Source organism: Paramormyrops kingsleyae, chromosome 20 (assembly GCF_048594095.1).
Source record: "Paramormyrops kingsleyae isolate MSU_618 chromosome 20, PKINGS_0.4, whole genome shotgun sequence".
NCBI classification, from domain to species: domain Eukaryota; kingdom Metazoa; phylum Chordata; class Actinopteri; order Osteoglossiformes; family Mormyridae; genus Paramormyrops; species Paramormyrops kingsleyae.
Window position 1 is genome coordinate 11,959,928 of NC_132816.1, and position 21,193 is coordinate 11,981,120.

The 21,193-nt window shown below is 40.8% G+C and overlaps 2 protein-coding genes across 5 annotated transcripts; both read left to right on the top strand.

The window, feature by feature from the left end:
* The first annotated feature begins 288 nt into the window (after window positions 1–288).
* Window positions 289–10,731, top strand: samd8 (sterile alpha motif domain containing 8). Of its 4 annotated transcripts, none has more exons than XM_023798113.2 (6): window positions 289–532; window positions 4,581–5,137; window positions 6,294–6,389; window positions 6,722–6,839; window positions 7,439–7,589; window positions 7,986–10,731. In XM_023798113.2, the coding sequence occupies exons 1-6, from the start codon at window positions 506–508 to the stop codon at window positions 8,288–8,290; spliced, it is 1,254 nt and encodes a 417-aa protein (XP_023653881.1). In that variant the 5' UTR covers window positions 289–505; the 3' UTR covers window positions 8,291–10,731. The 4 variants fall into 4 exon arrangements, with proteins under 4 accessions (XP_023653881.1, XP_023653873.1, XP_023653898.1 ...); XM_023798105.2 differs by lacking the exon at window positions 289–532 and adding an exon at window positions 849–1,023 and having other exon boundaries at window positions 4,579–5,137; XM_023798130.2 differs by lacking the exon at window positions 289–532 and adding an exon at window positions 1,049–1,125 and having other exon boundaries at window positions 4,579–5,137.
* Window positions 10,732–12,941: 2,210 nt separating this feature from the next.
* On the top strand, window positions 12,942–20,755 carry LOC111837041 (non-selective voltage-gated ion channel VDAC2). The gene is made up of 9 exons (XM_023798796.2): window positions 12,942–13,099; window positions 15,024–15,095; window positions 17,494–17,543; window positions 17,693–17,845; window positions 17,943–17,995; window positions 18,405–18,632; window positions 18,889–19,039; window positions 19,287–19,344; window positions 19,799–20,755. The coding sequence occupies exons 2-9, from the start codon at window positions 15,029–15,031 to the stop codon at window positions 19,888–19,890; spliced, it is 852 nt and encodes a 283-aa protein (XP_023654564.1). The 5' UTR covers window positions 12,942–13,099; window positions 15,024–15,028; the 3' UTR covers window positions 19,891–20,755.
* The last annotated feature ends 438 nt before the right edge of the window (window positions 20,756–21,193 follow it).

A 21,193-nucleotide genomic window follows, 5' to 3' on the forward strand; every position in this document is an offset into this window, starting at 1 on the left:
AGAGTGAAAATATGAACATAAGCAGAAATGGTTAGTGATTTTTATTTTAATATTAATTAATGATTTTATTATTAATTAAACGAAATCAATATAAATTCATTCGACATTATGACTGATTCAATGGATATCTCAGTTCGTCAATTTAGCATCCAGTAGTAAAGCCTTAAGTTAAACTTAATTTATGAACAGAGCGTCTTGCCGCATACAACGGACAGTGCAGCATCCGCCCACTAGGTGTCACTGTCGCGATTTTTTGAAGTGTTTTGCGCGCGGAGCGGCCGCTTTGACAGTCCTCGCGCTCTGCTTTTCCTGTTTACACTGATGCGCTGTCAGCTCACGTGTTTGACTCCAGCTAGCTAGCGATGCTAACGAAGTTAGCCTGCTAAGTCAAAGAGCGATGATTTGCGTTGACCCTCTCCATTGCGCTGTGATTCAAGACAGCATTCTCGGGCATGTGTGAAATCTCTACCATAAATATAATAAGCTAGCTGCCCGCTGGCTCCTGATGTTATCGGACAACCGAAACCTTCGGGTGAGTGATTCAAAAACGACCGAATTTAATTTAGGTTATATTTTTGGAATCCCTTCAGATGGCCAAATGTCAGCTGGTAGCTGTATATTTAGCTTAACTATATGCTCAAATCGTTAGTCTTTATTAGTTCTGTGGCGATTAAACAATTACACAGAAATAATCAGCTGTGCCAGTGAGTGTTTTCCTTGTCATTCTAGTTGCAAGCCGAATTTTAAGAGGTGTAAACGACGATCGTTAAGAGATGGCTTGCCAGGAGGGCTCGTATTGCGCCGTATTATTTACTGGGAGTTACCGCACACACCCCTGTTGTTGGTTTAAGGAGTTTGACCAGTATGGAGCAGTTTAGAGGCTTTTGTAATGCTGATTTAGCGCTTTAATTCTGCGAACTGTCATTGCAGAGTAGCCGTGACTGAGTCCACTTCCACTTTTCAGCGTTTTAATGTGTTGAAAGTTTAGCATGAAGCTACAGCCCCCGAGAAACACTGTCAAAGGTCAGCTGCCGTCCAGTCCGGGCGATTTAACAATGGATCACTGACAACAGAAGAAATTATCTTTCTGATTTTGCGGAGTCTTCGTGCAGTGCTTTTGGATGGGTATTACTGCTATATTAATATTTTGTGTTCCAGCATGTAAATGAACAGACAACTAGTTAGTCGTTGTGTTTTGCGTCACATTTGCATTTATTTAGCAGACATTCAAAACGGACTTTCAAGTGAGGCGCATAATGCATAAATAACAGTCCGAAAAGACATTAGTTGTCTTAAAATGTAAGCATTTAATAAGCATAATACCATATAATAGCCCGGATGACTGTTGTGTTTTTGTTTGTGTGTGTGTGTGTGTGTGTGTGTGTGTTTAAATATGAACGTGGCTCCGGCTGGTCTTCAATTTAAAGAGTATTATTGGAATGTTAAATTTGTTGGTCTGTTCCTAAGATAATGTTTCTATTAGCATTTATAAGGCAATTGCTTTATGGTGGTCTGATTGCATTATTACATTGACTAATTACAGTAGAGCTTGGTTATGTCCTGGAAGAATGGTCAGTTAATTAGTATTTATTTTTTTTATTTAAATAACAATGTGTCACATCGCGAGAACTTTTTACAATGATTGCGAAATGTCTCTGAGCAGCCTTTCACGAATATGATTTTCTTTTTATCCCCCTCAGAAGACATATTCGGACGGGAACCAGCTCGATAATATAGAAGGCTTAGTAATGGACATAAAATCACAAGTATAAAAGAATAAGAAAGGAAATTATATTGTGCGTGTCTCGACAGTAATGAGTGTAATATATCTGCCGTATAACCAGATCTGGCCATTAATGCCAATCAAATGAAGACACTGTCATGTGTTTTTAGTACGTTTTTATACCACCTGAAACACGAATCACTTTTAGTGTCAGCCTCTCTGTGTTTAATCACTTAGCCTTTTTAATGTATACAATAAGAAACTGAAGCAAACACTGTTCTCACTCTTAACTGTGACATTTAATTTTAGATATCTAGGTTATTATGAAGCAGTAAGCTCGGCTTATCTACCAGGTTCTCTTGCATTGAGTTTGTTTTATGAATATGAATGTTTTTTTCATGTTTTACTTTGATAGTCAGACAGTTTGGGTCCTATGCAGCCGTTTTAGCATGAGAACGGAAATGTTGCTGGAAAATCATATCTGGAGATTCCAGTTTGTATTTAACGTTACATGTTCCAGAGTAGAAAATAACCGCATAATTGCTCATTTTGTTGGACTCCCTACTCCTAGTGTTCCTGGCAACAGGATGGTTAGTACAGAGGGATTCATTTTCCACGTATCATTATGGTGTTGCAGCAATAGAAACTGCCCTGGGTGTGGACACAGTTGCGCTAGGAGATGCTTGCCGATGGTGTGTAGTTGTGATCTTGGACATTTGCGGACTGGGGGAGAGGTTGCAGTGTTTCGTGTGATGTTGAAAAGTAAGTTCGCTTCAGCTATTCCAAAAAAAAAACCAGGAATTGTTTATAGGCTGATGACGGGGCCCGGTGCAGTTTTGAGTGAAGATTATGTAGCGGTGTTTTTGGACATTGACTGGTTTAATGAAGACATGTCGTGATTCAGTTTATCTAAAAAAAGATAAAAGGTAAACTCTCACATGGTTTGGAATGTCTTTGCTTGTGCGGTCCCCTTTTGAAGTAACTGGGTGGCATTTAACACCAGAAGAGAAGAGTCTGTGGTACTATATGAAATCTGAGAGTGTGTGTTTGTGTCTGTGTGTGTGTTTTTGGGTACAGATAATTAACTGCAGAATAGGCTGTTAAACTGGGTGTGCCAGAGGCCCATTGGCGTTATCATTATTGTCGCACTGTTAATCTTGTGTTCCCTGTTTAGTCCAAAGTATAATACAAAGTTTGATTTCTCTTGGAGGCTGCGGAAGTCTCTCGTGTGAGACTGTTTCATTACGCAGCTTGCAAAAACATTGTCTCAGAATGGGCTTTCCTCTGTACAAACGAAAAGCCTTTGAGAATTCTGAAATGCGGCATGGAAGTTTGGTGTTGGCAAATTTCATGTAGCTTGTCCACTTGCGGGCAGGATGTTGCAGCTCGTGTGTTTCTACTCAGAAAGCAACAAAGTAATTTATTAAACGGATGCAGGTCATGTTAACAGAATACTATTTGATGGAATATTTAAAAAACACATTGAAAAGAATGCTTGTGAACCTGTGTGTCAGAATGATATGAAAATGCTTGGGATTTCTCCAGCATTTACTGTGATAACAACACAACTGCATCAAATTTACATTTAAAAAATGAGCAAAGCAGCCCAGTATTTGGCCGAGATGTTTTTTATCCCTGTTGTGCTGTGTGTAGGCTGCAGTTGTATTTCAGTGTCATCAGAGCTAAAATGACCCATCTCTTCAGAAGGTCTCACAAAGATCAGTATATTTGACCCTATGCATCAACCGGGCTCATAGGGATGCAAGGTGAACATCTGACACATGCCTGTTTTGTGTAACAGTAAATCGTAATGTTAGCCCAGCTGAGCTAAAATCGTGTCTGTTCCATTACAGATGTGATGGCTACATCCTCTCTCTGTCCTCTATCCTCAGTGCATTCTCAAAACAGATGCCACATTGTTCTGTGGGTAGTCAAATCACAACTCAAACTCAAGTCATTTTACATTGCATGAAGTGAATGGTTGCATCTAAATTATGCAATCACAAGTCAGGAACTTATGAAATCCACTGTTGCTTCATGAATCTTTGCATTCCTATTGAAACGATGTAGAAGACCAATTCGTCTGTTGCTCTATTAGTTTCTCTTTTACTGATTGTAATGGATAGAGGACAGGAGAACTTTAGGCAAGAAACTTCATTCATAAATGCGATTTATCCTACAGTATTAGCACGTAAGCTTGACTTTTGAGATCGTATTTAAAATGGTTAAACATGTACTTCTGGTTTTAACTTTCTAGCATTCAGGGCACATTGATTTCAGTTCCCAACAGACCGTTTTGAGCGTCATCTCATGTCAGTATTAGTGATTCCACATTAGTGGTAGTGCTTCATTTAAATGTTAAGTAGAACGCTCCTGAGGCATAGGGAGTTCTGAGAGGCACTGCATCCGGCTCAGATTCATAGCTGAAAATAGAAGGATGCAATGCATAACCTCGCAATTCATTAGCTGAATGTTCAGTGGACCTTTAATCCAGAGACCGGTTATCTCTCAGGTGGCCAGACGTATGGGATTTTCATCCTAGCTCTCAGCTAAATAAACATTTTAACTCTTTGGACAGAAAAGAACACTGTCTGGGTTTTTCTGGAATAAACAGTTTGCTGATTTTTCTCTGTGTGCCTGCTAACGTCTCACCTGAAAGGTCATGCAGCGTCATGCTGATTAATTATGATTGTTTAACTGAGTGCTAGAACATGGTAAAAGTTTGTATGTCTTCCAGTCATCCTAAGCTTTCCACCTGTCACTCTCTGGAGTTTGGACCCAACAGGACCTGCTAATATATAAGTGTATTATTATATATAAATGTGTGCTTATAAACGTCCTTATTTTTCCTGTAGAGTCCAAGAAAATGGCAGGTGGTCAGCTGAGTATACGACACTGGACGACAAAGCACGTCGCCAGGTGGTTGAAGGACGAGGGCTTCAGTGACTATGTGGACCTTCTGTGTAACCGTCACCGGCTGGACGGCACCAGCCTGCTCACCCTGACTGAGTATGACCTCCGCTCGCCGCCCTTGGAGCTCAAGGTACTGGGGGACATCAAGCGGCTGATGTTGTCGCTGCGCAAGCTGCAGAAGCAGAACGGGGACGTCCTGGAGGAGCTGGGCTTCTCCTTCGACGGGCACTCTCCGCAGGCCGTGGACTGGCTGTGCAACGGCGAGCCGGCGCGGGACTGCGACAGCGACGGCAGCCCCGGGGTGGGCGACTACCACCAGTACACCAACGGCAAGCACAAGCAGCATGCCCGACGCCTGGACCCCGAGTACTGGAAGACGGTCGTCAGCCTTGTCTACGTCGTCTTTGTCTTTGGCTTCACCTCCTTCGTCATGGTCATCGTGCATGAACGTGTCCCTGACATGCGCACCTACCCGCCCCTCCCAGACATCTTTCTGGACAGGTCAGTACCCTCGCAGAGTCTTTCATCAAACTTCTCGCCTAGGAATCCTTGGTATCGAGGCCCTCAGTCAGAAAAATCTGGGCCACTCTTTGCTCAAGGAGGACTTTCTGACGTAGACGCTCGCTCGGTGATTTTGTAAGACACAAGAGAGCCCCCCCCCCCGGCATGGAGGTAGAGCGTAAATTTGCAGACAGCTGAGCAGTATGCTAAACTTAATTAGTTCTTCGGTTATTTTAGATTGACGTTAGAGACCGACCGGATCCCAAAACGTCAGTCCGGTGACGATTCATTGTTGGTCCACCCATTGTTTTTGCGTTGGAGGGCCACTGGCTGTTGCATAAAAATTACCAGATTTCTTGACCTGTGAATAATGACGGAAGTACAGTTTTTTTTCTGTAAATCAGCCTTGGTAGCCAAAGAAATCTAGCTTTCTTGTTGCATGAGGAAGCCAACCTTACCATTGTAAGATATTGCAACACAATGGAATGTATTGGGTAAGAAAGAACCTCCTGGTTCAATTGTTAACTATGTGGAGAGAAAATTATCACTAATTATGCCATGACTAAAACAAGGTGTCTGATTGGATGTTGCTTTGAATGAATTGCCTTTTCACTCGATCAATAAATTAGATTGCTATACATACATACATACTTTATGGACCATAATGGCAACAATGAATTAAGTATAAATATGTAATTGATGTGTAACGTCAGTGCCATTCTTCTTTTGCTGCATTTATCAATTCTGACGTGCACAGATAAGTAAAGGGGAGAGTTCAGAAGCAAAGATTAGCTTCTGTAAACACATGAGTGCGCCTGTTCAGCAAGTTTGCCGAGCTTTTACTGAGTCACAGTGTGGCTGTTGTGAAAATAAGGGGCAAAGTGACTGTCAGTGCTGATCTCCACAGCCCACAGCAAACTGTCCTCTTTGGTGATAGAGAAAAGTAGGTCATGGGACTTAATGCGGATATGGGTGGGGAGAGATTATTAAAAGGGATCTATGCTGAATCAAGAAAAGGACGGCAAGACAAGTAAAATTATAGTGAACTGAGGCTATCGGTTAGTTTTCCTTTAATCTTTTTTTTTTTTTTTAAGAGGTCGCGAGTGGTACGGGGAGCTTTTTTCGCTTATGACGCACTTGTCCGTTCTGTCCACAGCGTGCCCAGGATCCCCTGGGCTTTCGCCATGGCTGAGACGTGCGGTGTGATTCTGTGCAACGTCTGGCTGCTGGTGCTGCTGCTTCACAAGCACAGGTAGTGCAGTGCGCGGCACTTCCCCTCGCCGGCCCCTCCGTGCTGGCAGAGTGGGCTTCTTTACAAATGCAGTCATGTGACTTTAAGAAGAAAAAAAAAAAAAACACTGTGACAGGCGAGTACTCAAAGCCTGGTTGTGTCCTTTTTTTTCTCAAATGCACACTTTCCTCAATACTGTTCTGGCACAAGATCGTAGGCCTTGGACGACGTGTGCACGCACGGCCACACCCGGTAATGAGCGTGCAAGCGGACTGGCCTTGGAGTGCAGTGTACGCGAGTGCCGAGAGCACGTGTGGGTAGTCCGCTAGCTGCTGTCGCTGTCTTTGGCCCAGGTCCATCCTGCTTCGCCGTATGTGCAGCCTCATGGGCACCGTGTTCATGCTGCGCTGCGTCACCATGTTCGTCACCTCCCTCTCCGTGCCGGGACAACACCTGCAGTGCTCGGGAAAGGTGGGTCATGCAGCGAGAGGTACTCCAGCTTACCGCACGGGTCTCCGTGGCCTTAAAAACGTGCTGCCTGATCTCACGCTGACGGTTATTTTCAGTACTCGAATTCTCAAATTTTGGGGCACCGGATAATTGGAAAGGGGTCGCAAGGTAATTTTCTGAATATGCAAAAAATTAAAAACTATTGGGGTTTTTTTTTTCTTCTTTTGTGTATTGGTACCCCGTAACAATCTGTTAGCAGATCTAATCATCGGGGCTGCCCTCATCTCCCCACTTCTGTGGACTTTGGCTTTGTTGAGTAATCCTGATGTAGTGGATATGCTGTTATGGATCATTGGGTTGGTAAAGAAAGGGGTCACAAGACTTGACCAGTGTTTTTTACGGGGGTCTCCCAGACAAAGTAAACATTTCAGAACCACTGTGCTAATGAACAGACAGTACGTTTACAAGTTTAAGACTCATTTTTGGGGTGGTTTGACCGACACTGAAATGGGATCTTTGTTAAAACGATCGGCAAGGCCTTACCGATAGGCTGGTGTGGGCGATAAGGCCTGCCGTGTCTTTGCCTAAGGCCAGCATGCTAACGAAGGCTTCCTTGACAGGGCTACAGCGACATGTGGTCCAAGCTAAGCAGGGCGCTGGCCATCTGGAGCGGCTTTGGGATGACGCTCACGGGCGTGCATACCTGCGGAGACTACATGTTCAGCGGCCACACCGTCGTGCTCACCATGCTCAACTTCTTCGTCACGGAGTGTGAGTGCCGACAATGACGACACTCAGCCGGATGGCGCATTTAATTTTGCATAACCTAGCTGTCGCCATGGCGATAGATGCTGACGCTCAAGTAAAAGCCTGCAATGGTCGTACCCGCTTGCATGTTTGTTATGCAGATGTATGTTACACGTGCAAATTACGCAAATGCATTCAAGTGCAAAGGCCATAATGTAAGGAAAGTGCCATTGTTGCTGCAAGATGCCATTGAGCAGAACTACAGACAGATTAAGTTCATTTTTAAAGTCCGTCATGCAGTCAGCAATCTTACATTTTGTATAGAAGTGCAACATCACAGACAGCTGATTACACGTAACTGGTTTAACGTGGCACGAATTTGAGGTTCTACATTTCTAAACCGCTCTTTCTTTCCTGTAGATACCCCAAGGACGTGGAACTTCATACATACCTTATCCTGGGTTTTGAACTTGTTTGGGATTTTCTTCATTCTGGCTGCCCATGAACACTACTCCATTGATGTGTTCATAGCATTCTACATAACAACAAGACTGTTCCTGTACTACCATACGCTGGCCAACACGCGGGCCTACCAGCAGAGCCGCAGGGCACGGATCTGGTTCCCCATGTTCTCCTTCTTTGAGTGCAACGTCAATGGCCCTGTTCCCAATGAGTACTGCTGGCCTTTCTCCAAGCCTACCATCCTCAGGAGGCTGATTGGGTAGCACGCTCCGGCACTGTGGCACGCGTCCTGTGCTACTTGGCCGAAATCCCGGTGGCAGCATCCTGGGACTGGCAGAAGTTTGAGTGTCAACATTTTTTTTTTTCTTTGACCCTAGGGTTACTACAGCTGGTGCAGGTGTCAGAGTTCAAATTTACTCCGAAGCAGTTGGAGATCGGCTGGAATTTTGTAAAAGTTTTCTGGAACCCTATTTTATTGGAAGCAGAGAGAGGGAAAAAAAGGGAAACAGAAGTTTCAAAACAATGGAATATTTGTTTAACTCTTGTATATTTACTAGGGTTTTTAACACCATTAAGTCTTATGAAATGAAATACTAGCCTTTGAACTGTGAAAATACTGATGCACCAGTAAATAAAGAGCTAAATTGCTAGGGTTCGAGCATACTGAAATTTCACTGCATTTTCTCACCGATTCCTTTTCTATGAATGCTACTGGACATTCGACATTAATAACTACGTGGCTCTGCCAATGAAGATAACTTCCCCGGGGAGAGGCTGCTGTTTCGCTCCAGCTGAACATAAGCAGGTGAAAAAGATGACGTGTGAGAATCTTGTAACTTGACTTTGGGCCTTCAAGGTGGTAATGCAGGTGGGGGGAATGAGAACTCTACACGGAGGTGGAAAAAACAGAACCTATCCAGGCGTTTTCTAAATGCGGACATTAATTGATATGGTACGACAGATATAAAACTGGTTATGTCAGGTGACTTTGTCTCATAAATATGCTAAAATAGATCACATTGAATTAGATGGGAAATGCAATGCTAAGACGTTCTGCTTATCTTCATTGCATGGGGTTAGAACACTGTGTTAAAGGGCTAGGAGTCGTCTTGCTACCTGACTGTGGTGTCAAACTTATTCTAGCCAGAAAACAGCTGCATTCCTTCACATGTTGTGGTTTTGGCAGAGAATGCTGACCGAAATCTTCCATTATTTGCGGTGCATCGTTTTTACAGGTCACTATAGTGCGGATATTTTTGTCTTATTGTACAATTGCTCTGAGAAATTTTATTTTCTTGGTTAGAAGTATTTCTGAAAACGAATGCGCAGTTTATTATGGCTTTAATTCAAATGTAGCCAAACTAGTCAAAACAAAATAATCTTAAGATATGAATTGCCAATAAATTTTCAGTATTACGCATGCATTTTCTTTGAACAAAATTTTGTTGAATAATGTGGAATAATGTGTTTCTGTGTTTATGTTTACAGTTAACTGTTATGCAGATGCCTATTACTTGGATAATCTGTTAAAACAATATACAGATGGATAAGTTGCCATAAATTCCCTGATTTCTTGAAGATAGAACATTTCCCATCCTGTTTTTTCCTTTTGTTTTTTGGTGAGTGGTTGTATTTGAAGGTGGAAAAAATACTCCCACATACTGGAATGGAAGTTAAGAGTTTACAGAAATGCACAGTCTGTGTTTAGGTGTGCATTTGTTTACTTAGAACAATTATTTAAGATAGACTTTTGCATTTTGTCCTTGAAATTTTGTCATGAAAATGCAAAGAAGCAAAGAAAACAAAAAACAAACAAGGGGTGATGGGGTCCGTTGTAATTCCCCTTCCGTTTTTCCATTTTCATTCTCTGTTTTTTTTTTTGCCTTTTGCAGTTATGTTCTTTGCACATTATTTAAAACAGTTCTGGAGAATCAAGACAATGGAAAACCACCAGTGGTACTATTTGAGATGTACCTCACATAACCTTGGTGTTTTTTGAAGCACATTATTCTCCTTGATAATTAAGTTTAATATTACTGACATGTTTATTTACACACACACACACACACACACACACACACACACACACACACACACACACACACATATATATATATATATATATATATATATATATATATATATATATATATATATATATATATATATATATATATATAAACAATTGCCACAATGCTGCAAGAAAGTCCAAAAATAGACAAATTTGTGTGAAATTGTTCATAATCCTTACTTATGACTCCTCAGTTTGTCACTGAACTGTTTCAGAGTGTTGACCATTGGCTTTTACACATAGACAAACGCACATAAATATCTACATCTACCTGTTCCATTTTTGCACTGTAGTCTCCAAATCGATTGCTCTTAAAGTCCAGCACACTGCAAACAATACCTGCTGCTACTGAACCTGTAAGATAAATATTATCAGAAAATATATTCCTAAGAGAAGTCCAAAAATTATCACCTCTGAAATGGTTTCAGAATCATTTATCATCTTTATATGTAGCATATAATAGCTTTTTGTGTTTTCGGGGCTTTGCTATCCTTGCTAACGAAGGTGTCATAATTAGTGTAATTAATCACCAAACTGTTCTTTTTTGTAATTATTGAATTAATGATTTTTATTGTACATGTTCTGTGTATAACAAGTGTCTTTTCCTTTATTAAATGTTTATTTCAATATGTACCCAGCTTTTATTTCTAAAGACTTGCCCAAGACGCCGTACTGATATTTCATTTGCGTCAGAAACTTCTTGTGGATTAGATTAGGGATTTAGAAATAAGCATGAAGTTCATTTTGGCATTTACTAGGAATAGTTAGTTGTTTCATGTTTTAAATGTTTGTTGCTGTTTCTCATAACAGTACTGTAGGGATGTTCTCATTACTGTTTTTGAAATGCATGAAAGCCACCATGACATGGTTATGTGCAGGTTTATAAACAGAATTATTGATAGCCTACACACACAGAGTGTATGAATTGGCAAAGATTTAACCTGGATTTACAGTCTTTGGGCTCTGCTAATTCAAAGCATTAATTTAGAATCACATTATAAGTCATGATATCTTGACCAAAAATGTGATTGGATAATTGAGAATCTTTTCATATATTGAACACCTTGATCCACTGCACATTAACTGTATTTGGTGGAATAATATGGGATTTTTAGATATATGATATAGCCACCCCTAGTAGCACTAACTTGCACAAACATTTCCTGTTCATATTGACCAATCCTGCGCACAGCTTTGAAGGATTTTTATTGCTAGTGTGACTACACTATTCTAACAAAATTGAGTAGAAGCTTCCATTGATGCACACATAATCTGTTCATATTGTAAAGAAATTTAGCAAAGTTCAATGATACAAATACTATGCACAATATAAAATAGTTTCTTTGGTTTAAAGGAAAGCAGGACTCTAGTTACTGCACTTGATTTTAGATATAGCAAGACTGTACTGAACATGAGTGTTGCATTGTAACAAATAATGCAATGTAAATTACCAAGCACTGGGAAATTAGTAGTACTGGGTAACAAAGTAGTGACCGAGGACAAAGTACTGGATAGAGTGACCTTCAACACACAAGAAATAGTTGGTCAAGACAAAGTGTATGGCAAAGTACTGGAAAAACAGGTGATTGAGAGGAGATATTGTACATGACATTCAAGAGAGCAATTCACATAGGGTCAGTAGTGTAAGAGAGATGTTTGTTCGGGTCAGGAGCCTTGATGTAGGCCAGAACCAGTCCTGCAAAATTCTTCATTGTTCTGGGGGTTAGTGTGACATAGCAGAAGTCTGGAGTTACAGCTACTGAGGACTTGAAGGACTGAAGTACTGGAAAGACTGTTGCTAACCTCAGGTAGACTACACACTGTCTTAGATGCCTCTCTGTGTACATTTATTCTTTGCTGAATTACTTAAGCTCAAAGAAGAGTTTGGACAAATTAATCTAATTTACATTTCAGTTAGGTTAACATAGGCACTGTTTTTCCACTTTAGCCAGTAGACAGCTTTACTGGTGAGTTTTGAACTGTTGTCATGGTACTAAGCTCCAGTTCATGGATGAATACCTTGACATCCTCCTGTAAGACTTTCTGATGCAGTTCAGGAGTCATTATTTACATCAGTGATGATTCCCAGGTCTCTTTCATGCCAGAAAGTTCCATGAAACATTCCTTCTACTAGCCATCTGGGCAGTGTTCAGTTAACTTGAGATGGTCATTCAACAATTAACACTCTTGTGCAGTGATCCCTCAGGGTGTATATTAAAAACACTGTCAATGTGCCTGAAGCTGTTATCTTGGAGTTCTATGGAACCTTATAAATATTTTATGCATAACTTACTGTTGCTTGAGGTCACATTGATCGGAACCGATGATTTAAGTTACCTCCACTTAATAGAGCTTAATGCTTTTTTTAATCAATGGATCAATGTGTTCAATTATTAAACATATATTTAACATGAAGTACGTTTTGCGTTTTAATTAAATTTTCTTCAATTTCCTTTTTTTAAAGATTACAAAAGGAAGACTGCAAGAAAGCAAATACACATAGTTAAATTATTGCTTAACATGAGGCACACCCTCATCACACCACTGACCAAGCCACCATTCCCCATTTGTTGATCATTATTTACGTAAACGGTGCTGCAATACATGTGTAACCTGCGCTATTCTCGTCAGCAGTCCCAGGCAAAAGTTTTCTAAAAGACGCCCGATATTTGCCCTTAAAGGGAGTTTCAGTTGGCTAACAACTTTATTAATTTAAACACGAATAATAATTATTAAGTAATATTTGTCCTATATTTTAGTAGCAAAAAACGATTTTTAACTGATCGTGTATAAAATAATTTTATTTTTAATTGGACAGGCGCTCAGAAGACAGCTTACCTTTTGGGTCCTATCGGTGAGGCTGTGAGGGTTTGTGTTGTACTGCGGTGTCTCCTTCACTTCGCCCTCCAGCCGGAGAGATTTGTCGTCACTGTGGGACGCCATAGTCAACCAAAAGAGTACAACTTTGCACTGCATTACATTTCCACTTCATCTTTTACCCGTAAGTCTCATCTAATACCTCTTGTTACGCAGGTGTCAAGCGAAGTACTTTGGGTTTGTTTGACTTCCGTGCGGACTTTTGCGTGAGTTTGGAGGAGGCCCGTGTAGTCCGTAGATTCCCGGTGAAGACAACGTGCTCCGGTACTGTCAGGCTGGTTCGGAGACTGACATTTGCAGTGTTTGTTTCTGTAATTTTAGTTTCGTGTTGCGCTACGTTGCTGCCTTGTTTATTTAAGTTATTTATTACGAACTATGGCAACTTTTTATTTTTTGTTTTATTATAAGTTTGGTGTAGTTGCCTTGAAGAGCGCTACCATTGTAGCATTTTGTTCGTAAAAGGAGATTCAATTTCATATAAGTAACCTTATTTCGTGTCAGGATTTTTTTGGAGTCTACTAGCTAAACCTTTAGTTCCCTTTTTACTTTAGATTTAGTATTAGTAGGGGGAGTGGTATTACTAGTATTAACTTTTTTTCGTTTGTGTTTTAACTCTCTGGTTATTGCAGTGTGTAGTATTTGGTTAGTCCCTTTTTAAAATTGGCCATAACCGTCAACCGCGCGGATATTAAAAATTACATTTCAGGTTTTCAAAGGATAGTGCAATATAGATGTTAACATGGCTGCCTCCTGTTAACCTTGCTGAGCTGAACTCGTAGTTATGAGGCACATGACAGTGGTTCACAGTCTTTTAACAATGAATTTTTCTTGCTTGATAAACTGAAACAAGGTTGTCCTGATTGTTAAAACCATGAAAAGCAGGGGTCTTGGTGCATTTATTCTGCAAAATGGTATATATATATATATATATAGGTGGCAATTCACTTTAGCATTGTTGTAAAAGTATTTGAGTTAATGCGTGTCTGATGTAAGCCTTTTATTGAATGCGTTTGATCACTGGCTTTTTACTTAATGAAAAGGCAAATGTGCTGTTCATGAATCTATGTGCAAGTCAATTATTCATATATTGAACTAAAGGCTGCCGGATGGAATGTTTCCGATGGTCGCGGTTGAAAATCTTGTAGGTCATTCATACAGCACCAGGAATGTAGTAGCTTTTTCTGAATGGATACTTCCGCCTGAGGCGTAATGCCAGTGATGTGTGATTTGTGATTGCCTAACACAGCCACAAAACTCTCACTGAGGGTGCTTTCACACCTGCCTCATTTAGTTCGGTTGAATCGCACTAGAGTTCGTTTTCCTACTTGGTGCGGTTCGTTTGGGCAGGTGTGAATGTAACAATCGCAGCCGAGTGCGCACCAAAAGCGGACCAAAAAAGCGTACCGAGACCTCCTTGAAGAGGTGGTCTCGGTACGCTTTCAAACGAACACTGGAGCGGTTCGTTTGTGGTGAGAACATGATCCGAACTCGAACAGACCCAACTGCAAAAAGTACTGCGCCTTTTTGGACTAATCCAGCTGCCGCAGTCGTCCCTCCATACTAAATAGCGGCATGTTGTCTACCGGCTTGTTGTCTCCTCGCTTTGTTTACTTCCGGGAGTTTTGGAATTTTCCCGCACGTTAATTCTGACCAATTAAAAAGCAGTTTACGAAATACGTTTAATGGCACATCTGGCCAACGAGTGATGTAGATGTTGTCACATGACTGCATTTTGGTTCGTTTCAACTGGTTCGGACAAGAGCAATCAGTGTGGTTTGAAAAGAACCCAAACGGCAGAAAAATGCTACACTTTATCATTTGTTGCTCTTGGTTCGGACCAAATGAACTGAACCAGAGATGTCAAAGCACCCTGAGATGTGCCATTTGTCAGGTCCGAGGTGCTGAGTTTACGGCTTTGCGGCACATGATGCTTGGTACCTATATTACTAGTCCCTCCTTTTGGTTTTAATGTGTGCAGTTTTGTTTCTGGTTAACACTAAACACTGATGTACTGTCCACAAACTGGATTGTCTCTTTTTCTGTCATAGGTAGCATGGCTGTTCCTCCATCGTATAGTGACCTCGGCAAATCTGCCAAAGACATCTTCAGCAAAGGATATGGTATTTATATACATTTAGTCTGCTTTTCTTTTCTTTTTTTGACTGAACACATTATGTAAGGGATAATGTACAGGCAGCCGGTAGTTATCGCTTCGCGTCGGGTCCTGATCACACTGTCGGGGCTTATTTCGCGATAACTACCGGCTGCCTGTACATTATCCCGCTTATTACACGGCTACTTGCCACATAAGGAAAAAAACTGGACATGAATATAAATTTGAAACATTTTATTGACATATTTGTTTTAAATTAACATTTTTAAACGATAATCTTTGTTGGCGCGGACTGATTTTAAACATACAAGTAGTACCGGCTATGCGTTATTACTTTGGAGCGGTTATTATTTGAAAAGAACGAACCTGCAAATGTCTCAACTGACCAATCAGAATCAAGCATTCCAGAGAGCCGTGTAAGGGGCCGTTCACATATCGCGTCTTTTGCGCGCTCAAGTCCATTATTTCAAATGTAGACGCGCGGCAGCCGCGCTCATAACGGAAGCGACGCGCACGCGGTGCGACGCGCCCGGTTTTTTCAGGCGCGTCCGCGCCGCGACGAGTTGGAACCATCTCAACTTTTCAAAATGCTGCAAGCGCACCGCGAGTCATGTGACAAGATTCAACCAATTAGCTTCCTCGCCTTTTCCGTTACACTGACGCCTCAGCAGAAACTGAGGAGCAGCTCATTATTGTGATCCAGGGATTTCCTGAACTTTATGATTTGTCATACATATATATATATACACACAATTGCTGTACTAGTTACTTAAAAATATTTTAATGCGTATAACTAATTCCTTGTTAAATCCATCATTGTTTTTATAGAATTGATTTATATAGAATTTGTTATTGTTTATATAGATTTTATATAGAATTATTTCAGTTATATTTTTTTAATTTTGTGTTTTGGTCATTTCGGTTATGACGGTAATTACAAATGCAGAGCCGTTGTGCAGGAGAGATGGTTTCACGGCAGAAGCTCTGTTTGCTGATGCTAGGGCCAACTTTTCCTAAAATATAATCCAACTGGTCCTTGTCAAGTCTGAAATAGGCTTTGAACCTCCCGTTGTCCAGGCGGAGCTCCTGGATCAGCTGGTGAAATTCCCCGTGTTTTTTACGTTTTTGAAGAATGGGGTGCACCCAAACACTACGGCGTTTTTTTCTTTTCTGCGTAAATAAATCTTGTAGAAGAGTCACAGCAAGGGTTTTTCGTTGGTGGAAATCCGTTTTTTAAATTAATGGAGAGTGCGGCGGATGGTTGCTTAGCACCACTTAGCGCGCCTAGCGTTTTCCTCGCGTTTTTAGGCGCGATATGTGAACGGCCCCTAATAAAGCTGAATAGTCGGTGCCATTCAGTGTTGCCAATTGCAGGGCAGGGCAATCTGTTTTTTTCTTAACCAGTCAGTCACCATCAGTCACAACTCGCGCGCATTCATTTAAACTTAAATGAATGCGCGCGAGTTGTGACTGATGGTGACTGACTGGAATGTATGATAGTTTTTTTGGAGGAACAAATGCCCGGGACAAAGTGGGCGAAATACGACAAGAGATATAACAATCTCTTATATATTTATCAAATATATTTATTTTTCTCTTCCCTGAACCTATGGGGGCTCCGTAGGAAAAGTCGCTTGTTTTGGGCTTGTTTTCACAGGCCTGGTTGCTTATTTATCTCGCGAGATCTGGCAACACTGGTGCCATTGAATAGTCAGTGTCATTTGTTACTGTTTAATGTAGTAATGTGAGTTTAGCTGTAGTAGGTTTGCCTTGTTAGGCTTCAAAGGCAGCTAAACTAGTACTTCACAGATTCGTGAAACCTTAATATTTTCATCAGGAATGTTAGAACAGCCATCACATTAATCTGTCTAAACATCCTTTTTGTTGAGTTTTTTGTAGAGCAGATAGACATATGCAATGTGAGACAGAAAACCAGTGTTGGATGTGGATTTTGCAAAAAAGGAACCAAATCTACCTAAACATACAAACTCTCCCATTTTCCTACATCAAATGAAAGGGACAAACCAACCAAATGCACAATGATGAAATGACCAAAATCCAGAAGTGCCAAAGTGTTTGATAATGCAAAATCGGACATAATGTGGCATTGTTAGTGATCAACCTTGATAAAGGAAGTATTGTGTTATAACAAGTCCTGAAGTTTTAACAGTTCGTTTGTAAGGTGCTTTTACGTATAATGGTCAGTGTACATGAAACTTTTTGCTTGTGGTTGATAGTTCAGCACTGTTGGTTTTATATGTAAAGGAAAGGATTGAACATGCGATTTATTGAGCATTAGTTTATACATTTACTACCAAAAGAGATTTTAAAATCTAGTGTATGTTCAGCTTTTAATGATGCTCAATACCAGACATTACTAAGCACACCATTCTAAATGTCCTTAGGTTTTGGTGTTGTGAAGCTTGATGTAAAAACCAAATCTTCAAGTGGAGTGGTAAGTGGGAGTTTTTTTTTTTTTTTTGTGTGTGTGTGTGTGTGCACTGAATTTCTGGTAGTGCACAGCAGCACATGTCTGATTAGATAAATGTGATCCATTCATGGCTTGTAAGCACGAAACGTATACCTATCTTGAATTTTGTGCAGGAATTCAAAACATCTGGTTCCTCCAACACTGACACCAGTAAAGTTAATGGAAGCCTTGAAACCAAATACAAGTGGTCAGAGTATGGACTGACCTTTACAGAGAAATGGAATACCGACAATACCCTCGGAACAGAAATTACCATTGAAGATCAGGTGTGTACACAAGTTATTTGTTGAATTACAAAATAATTGGTTCTTAATTGGTTACCTGGTTTTCTCTGTGGATTCTTATTTGCGACCTCGCTCCTAGATTGCCAAAGGCGTGAAACTGACTTTCGACACAACATTCTCACCAAACACTGGGTAATGTTTATCTTGCTTTTGCGAACATAGATGCTAGGTTTTCTTTAGCCTCTTAGTGTCTTAATTGACTTTTGTTTAGTGTAATGCAGGTTGGTTTTATTAAAATTGTACAACTAGGTATCTAACCAGCAACCTCTTGGTTATGTTTGTGTCCAACAACCTTGCGCTGACCTCAGTGTCTGTTAGAGAAAATGCGTATTTTATACTGCATTGTGGCAGGGAGAATGAATGTATCCTAACCCTATGCTTTTGGTTAAGTCAAGCATAAAAAGATGCTCCTGTACTTGAGAAGTTTTTGTGGTTTTGTATCAGTTTTAGGATATACAGTGTTTTCCTTATCGTATTAGATATGATGCATATATATGAACTTTTCTTACTTTTGTACTCCATTTAAATGTTTCCTCTCCAGCAAGAAAAGTGGGAAGGTGAAGACAGCGTACAAGCGTGAATATGTCAACCTCGGCTGTGATGTCGACTTTGACTTTGCTGGTCCAGCCATTCATGGTGCCGCTGTGGTCGGCTATGAAGGATGGCTTGCTGGCTACCAAATGACCTTTGACACGGCCAAATCTAAAATGACCCAGAACAACTTTGCTGTTGGTTACAAGACTGAGGATTTCCAGCTGCATACCAATGTGTAAGTCTGAATATGAATTGTCAAATTCCCCCTTCTCTTATATTAAAATATTTTATGGTAGAATTACCCCTTAAGGTTGCAAAGTGGAGTAGCAGGGGTAGCATAGTCAGATTTTGTTCTATTTTTAGATTGAAAAGTGAGTTGTGCTTTTCAGGACACAGTTTAAAGCCTGGTAGTGACTTTTTTTTTTTTTTTTTTTTAAATTACATTTATGGCCATACGTTTTTTAGTTTTTACAGCCAGATGTCTCTTTCAGTAATGACGGCACAGAGTTCGGCGGCTCGATTTGCCAGAAAGTGAGCGACAAACTGGAAACTGCCGTCAACCTGGCATGGACCGCGGGCAGCAACAGCACACGCTTCGGCATTGCGGCCAAGTACCAGCTAGACAGGAGCTCCTCCATCAGCGTAAGTTAGTGCTTGGTGGCTTCGTTCTGCAGCTTTAGAGCTGTAACACAGATGTTGGTATGGCTGTGTGCAGAAAGGCAGCTTCCTGAGTTACTTTAACAGTCCTTCACAGAACAAATAATCGTTTCTGATTCAGTACTTGTACTCAGTAATGTAACTGAAACCTTGTTACTGTTTTTAGCAGTTTCCTATTTTTTTTGGGCGGGGGGGGTCATCATCAGTGCCTCTTATTTTATTTAATTTTCAGGCTAAAGTGAATAACGCCAGCCTAGTTGGAGTTGGATACAGTCAAACCCTGCGGCCAGGTATGACCATTCTCAAGCCACACTGTAGTGAGACCGATGTGAAACTAATGATGGCACTTGCAGGTGAAATGATCTGGTGTAGCCGCTTTGTGAGAATAATTTCTGTGCAAGCCCCTCTGAATATCCCATCCATTTAGTGTGGAGTTTGTGTACACTGCACCAATTCTGTGGTATAAAGGGATGAAATCCATTCTGACTGTACCCACCTGGATATGCAGTCGTTCCTCTGACCCCAGATTGAAAATATTCAGGGGGAAAAACATCCAGAAAGTTTCAAAAAGCATAACTTGAATTTGTTGTGCTGAGCACTATACTGAAAAGTTAAGTTCCCTTAACCTGCAGTTGCTTCATCCTGGGTATGACGAAACTATCCCCTGTGGAAATATAGTGCCGACTCTATAATATAATTGTATAATATATTTTAAAACCGAGCTTCCTTTTTCATTACTTGCAGGTGTGAAGCTGAACTTGTCTGCCCTGATCGATGGGAAAAGCATCAATGCTGGTGGTCACAAGCTGGGGCTGGGTTTGGAGCTTGAAGCTTAAGGGTCTGCTGGGGCTAATGTCAGTGAAGGGGAATATCTGAAGAATTCGGCCTTAACTTCATTTCCAACTTGACCAGCATGGGATTTCCTCCAAGGGCTGTTGCAGCACCGAGATGCGTGACCCTGTAGTACTGTTAGATAGCTGCCTGTGAGCTGATCTCCACACATTTGGTCTGTGTTTATAGATGCAGCAGAGTTGTGATAGGGTGATAATTTGCACCCCTGAGAGTAACCCAGATTACATCCCCTACCCTCCAAATGAAATGCACTTGTATGAAATGTTGACACCTGTACATGGTTTTGCTTGTTTCCAAAACTTTGTGGAATCGATGTTGGTTATGGACTGGGGCCTGACTGCTGTCTAATAATACTACAGTGCTCTTAATGTGGCCCCCGGTTGTTTAAGAACTGGAATGTAAACCTCAATGTTATGAAGCACTCCTACAATTGTGTATTTGTTTACACACAGGTCCTGCGTTAAGTGTGTGTGTGTATGTATGGACATTTTTTATTTTTTTTGGTTCTGTTAATCTCCATACTTGCTACACTTCTTTCTGATGGGTAGTTCATATACCTAATCCCTCCCCAAATTTTGTTTGTGGGGGTTGCTATTTATTTAAGTAGGGTGCTTATTTCTGGAACTGGTGAGTTTGCCTTCACAAATTAAATTGAGTTTATGTTCTATGCAAAAAAAATAATTTCTGGTACACAGCGATGCCCTGATGGCACTTGTGGAATTCTGTACTAGATTGGTCAGTGTCTCTCCACCAACATGTCATTGACAGGTTAAGATGTTGCTGGCAAACTTCGGACGTCCTCTTATGTCCTCTTAAGCTTTTGAATAAAGACTTTGACGTCAAACCCAATACGTTCACCAGGCATTTGTTTTATTTTAAACATTATGAAGGGGGAAATCTTAAGGTTAAGGTTACTTTATTGTCATCAACGGCTTTATACATGTACAAAGTGTGATGAGGCAACGTTTCCCCATGGCCCGGGTGCAACATCTACTAACACTGAATACCACATACAACAGGGCAAAAAGGTGCAAACAGGCAACACAATAAAGTGCAAAGGTTGCGATCACATTACCGTGCACAACAAGTTACAATAAATATATGGAACAATAAAGGGATAGAACAGTACACGACACTCCAGTATTTTTGAATGGGGAGCTTTAGTGACTGAAATTGCACATGGTAATATTATATTGCACGGTACTATTGCACTGGTTATTATATTGTACAGAGTAACCATAAAAGTGCAGGTATGAGGTATTTCAGAAGAGCCATGATCAAAATTTA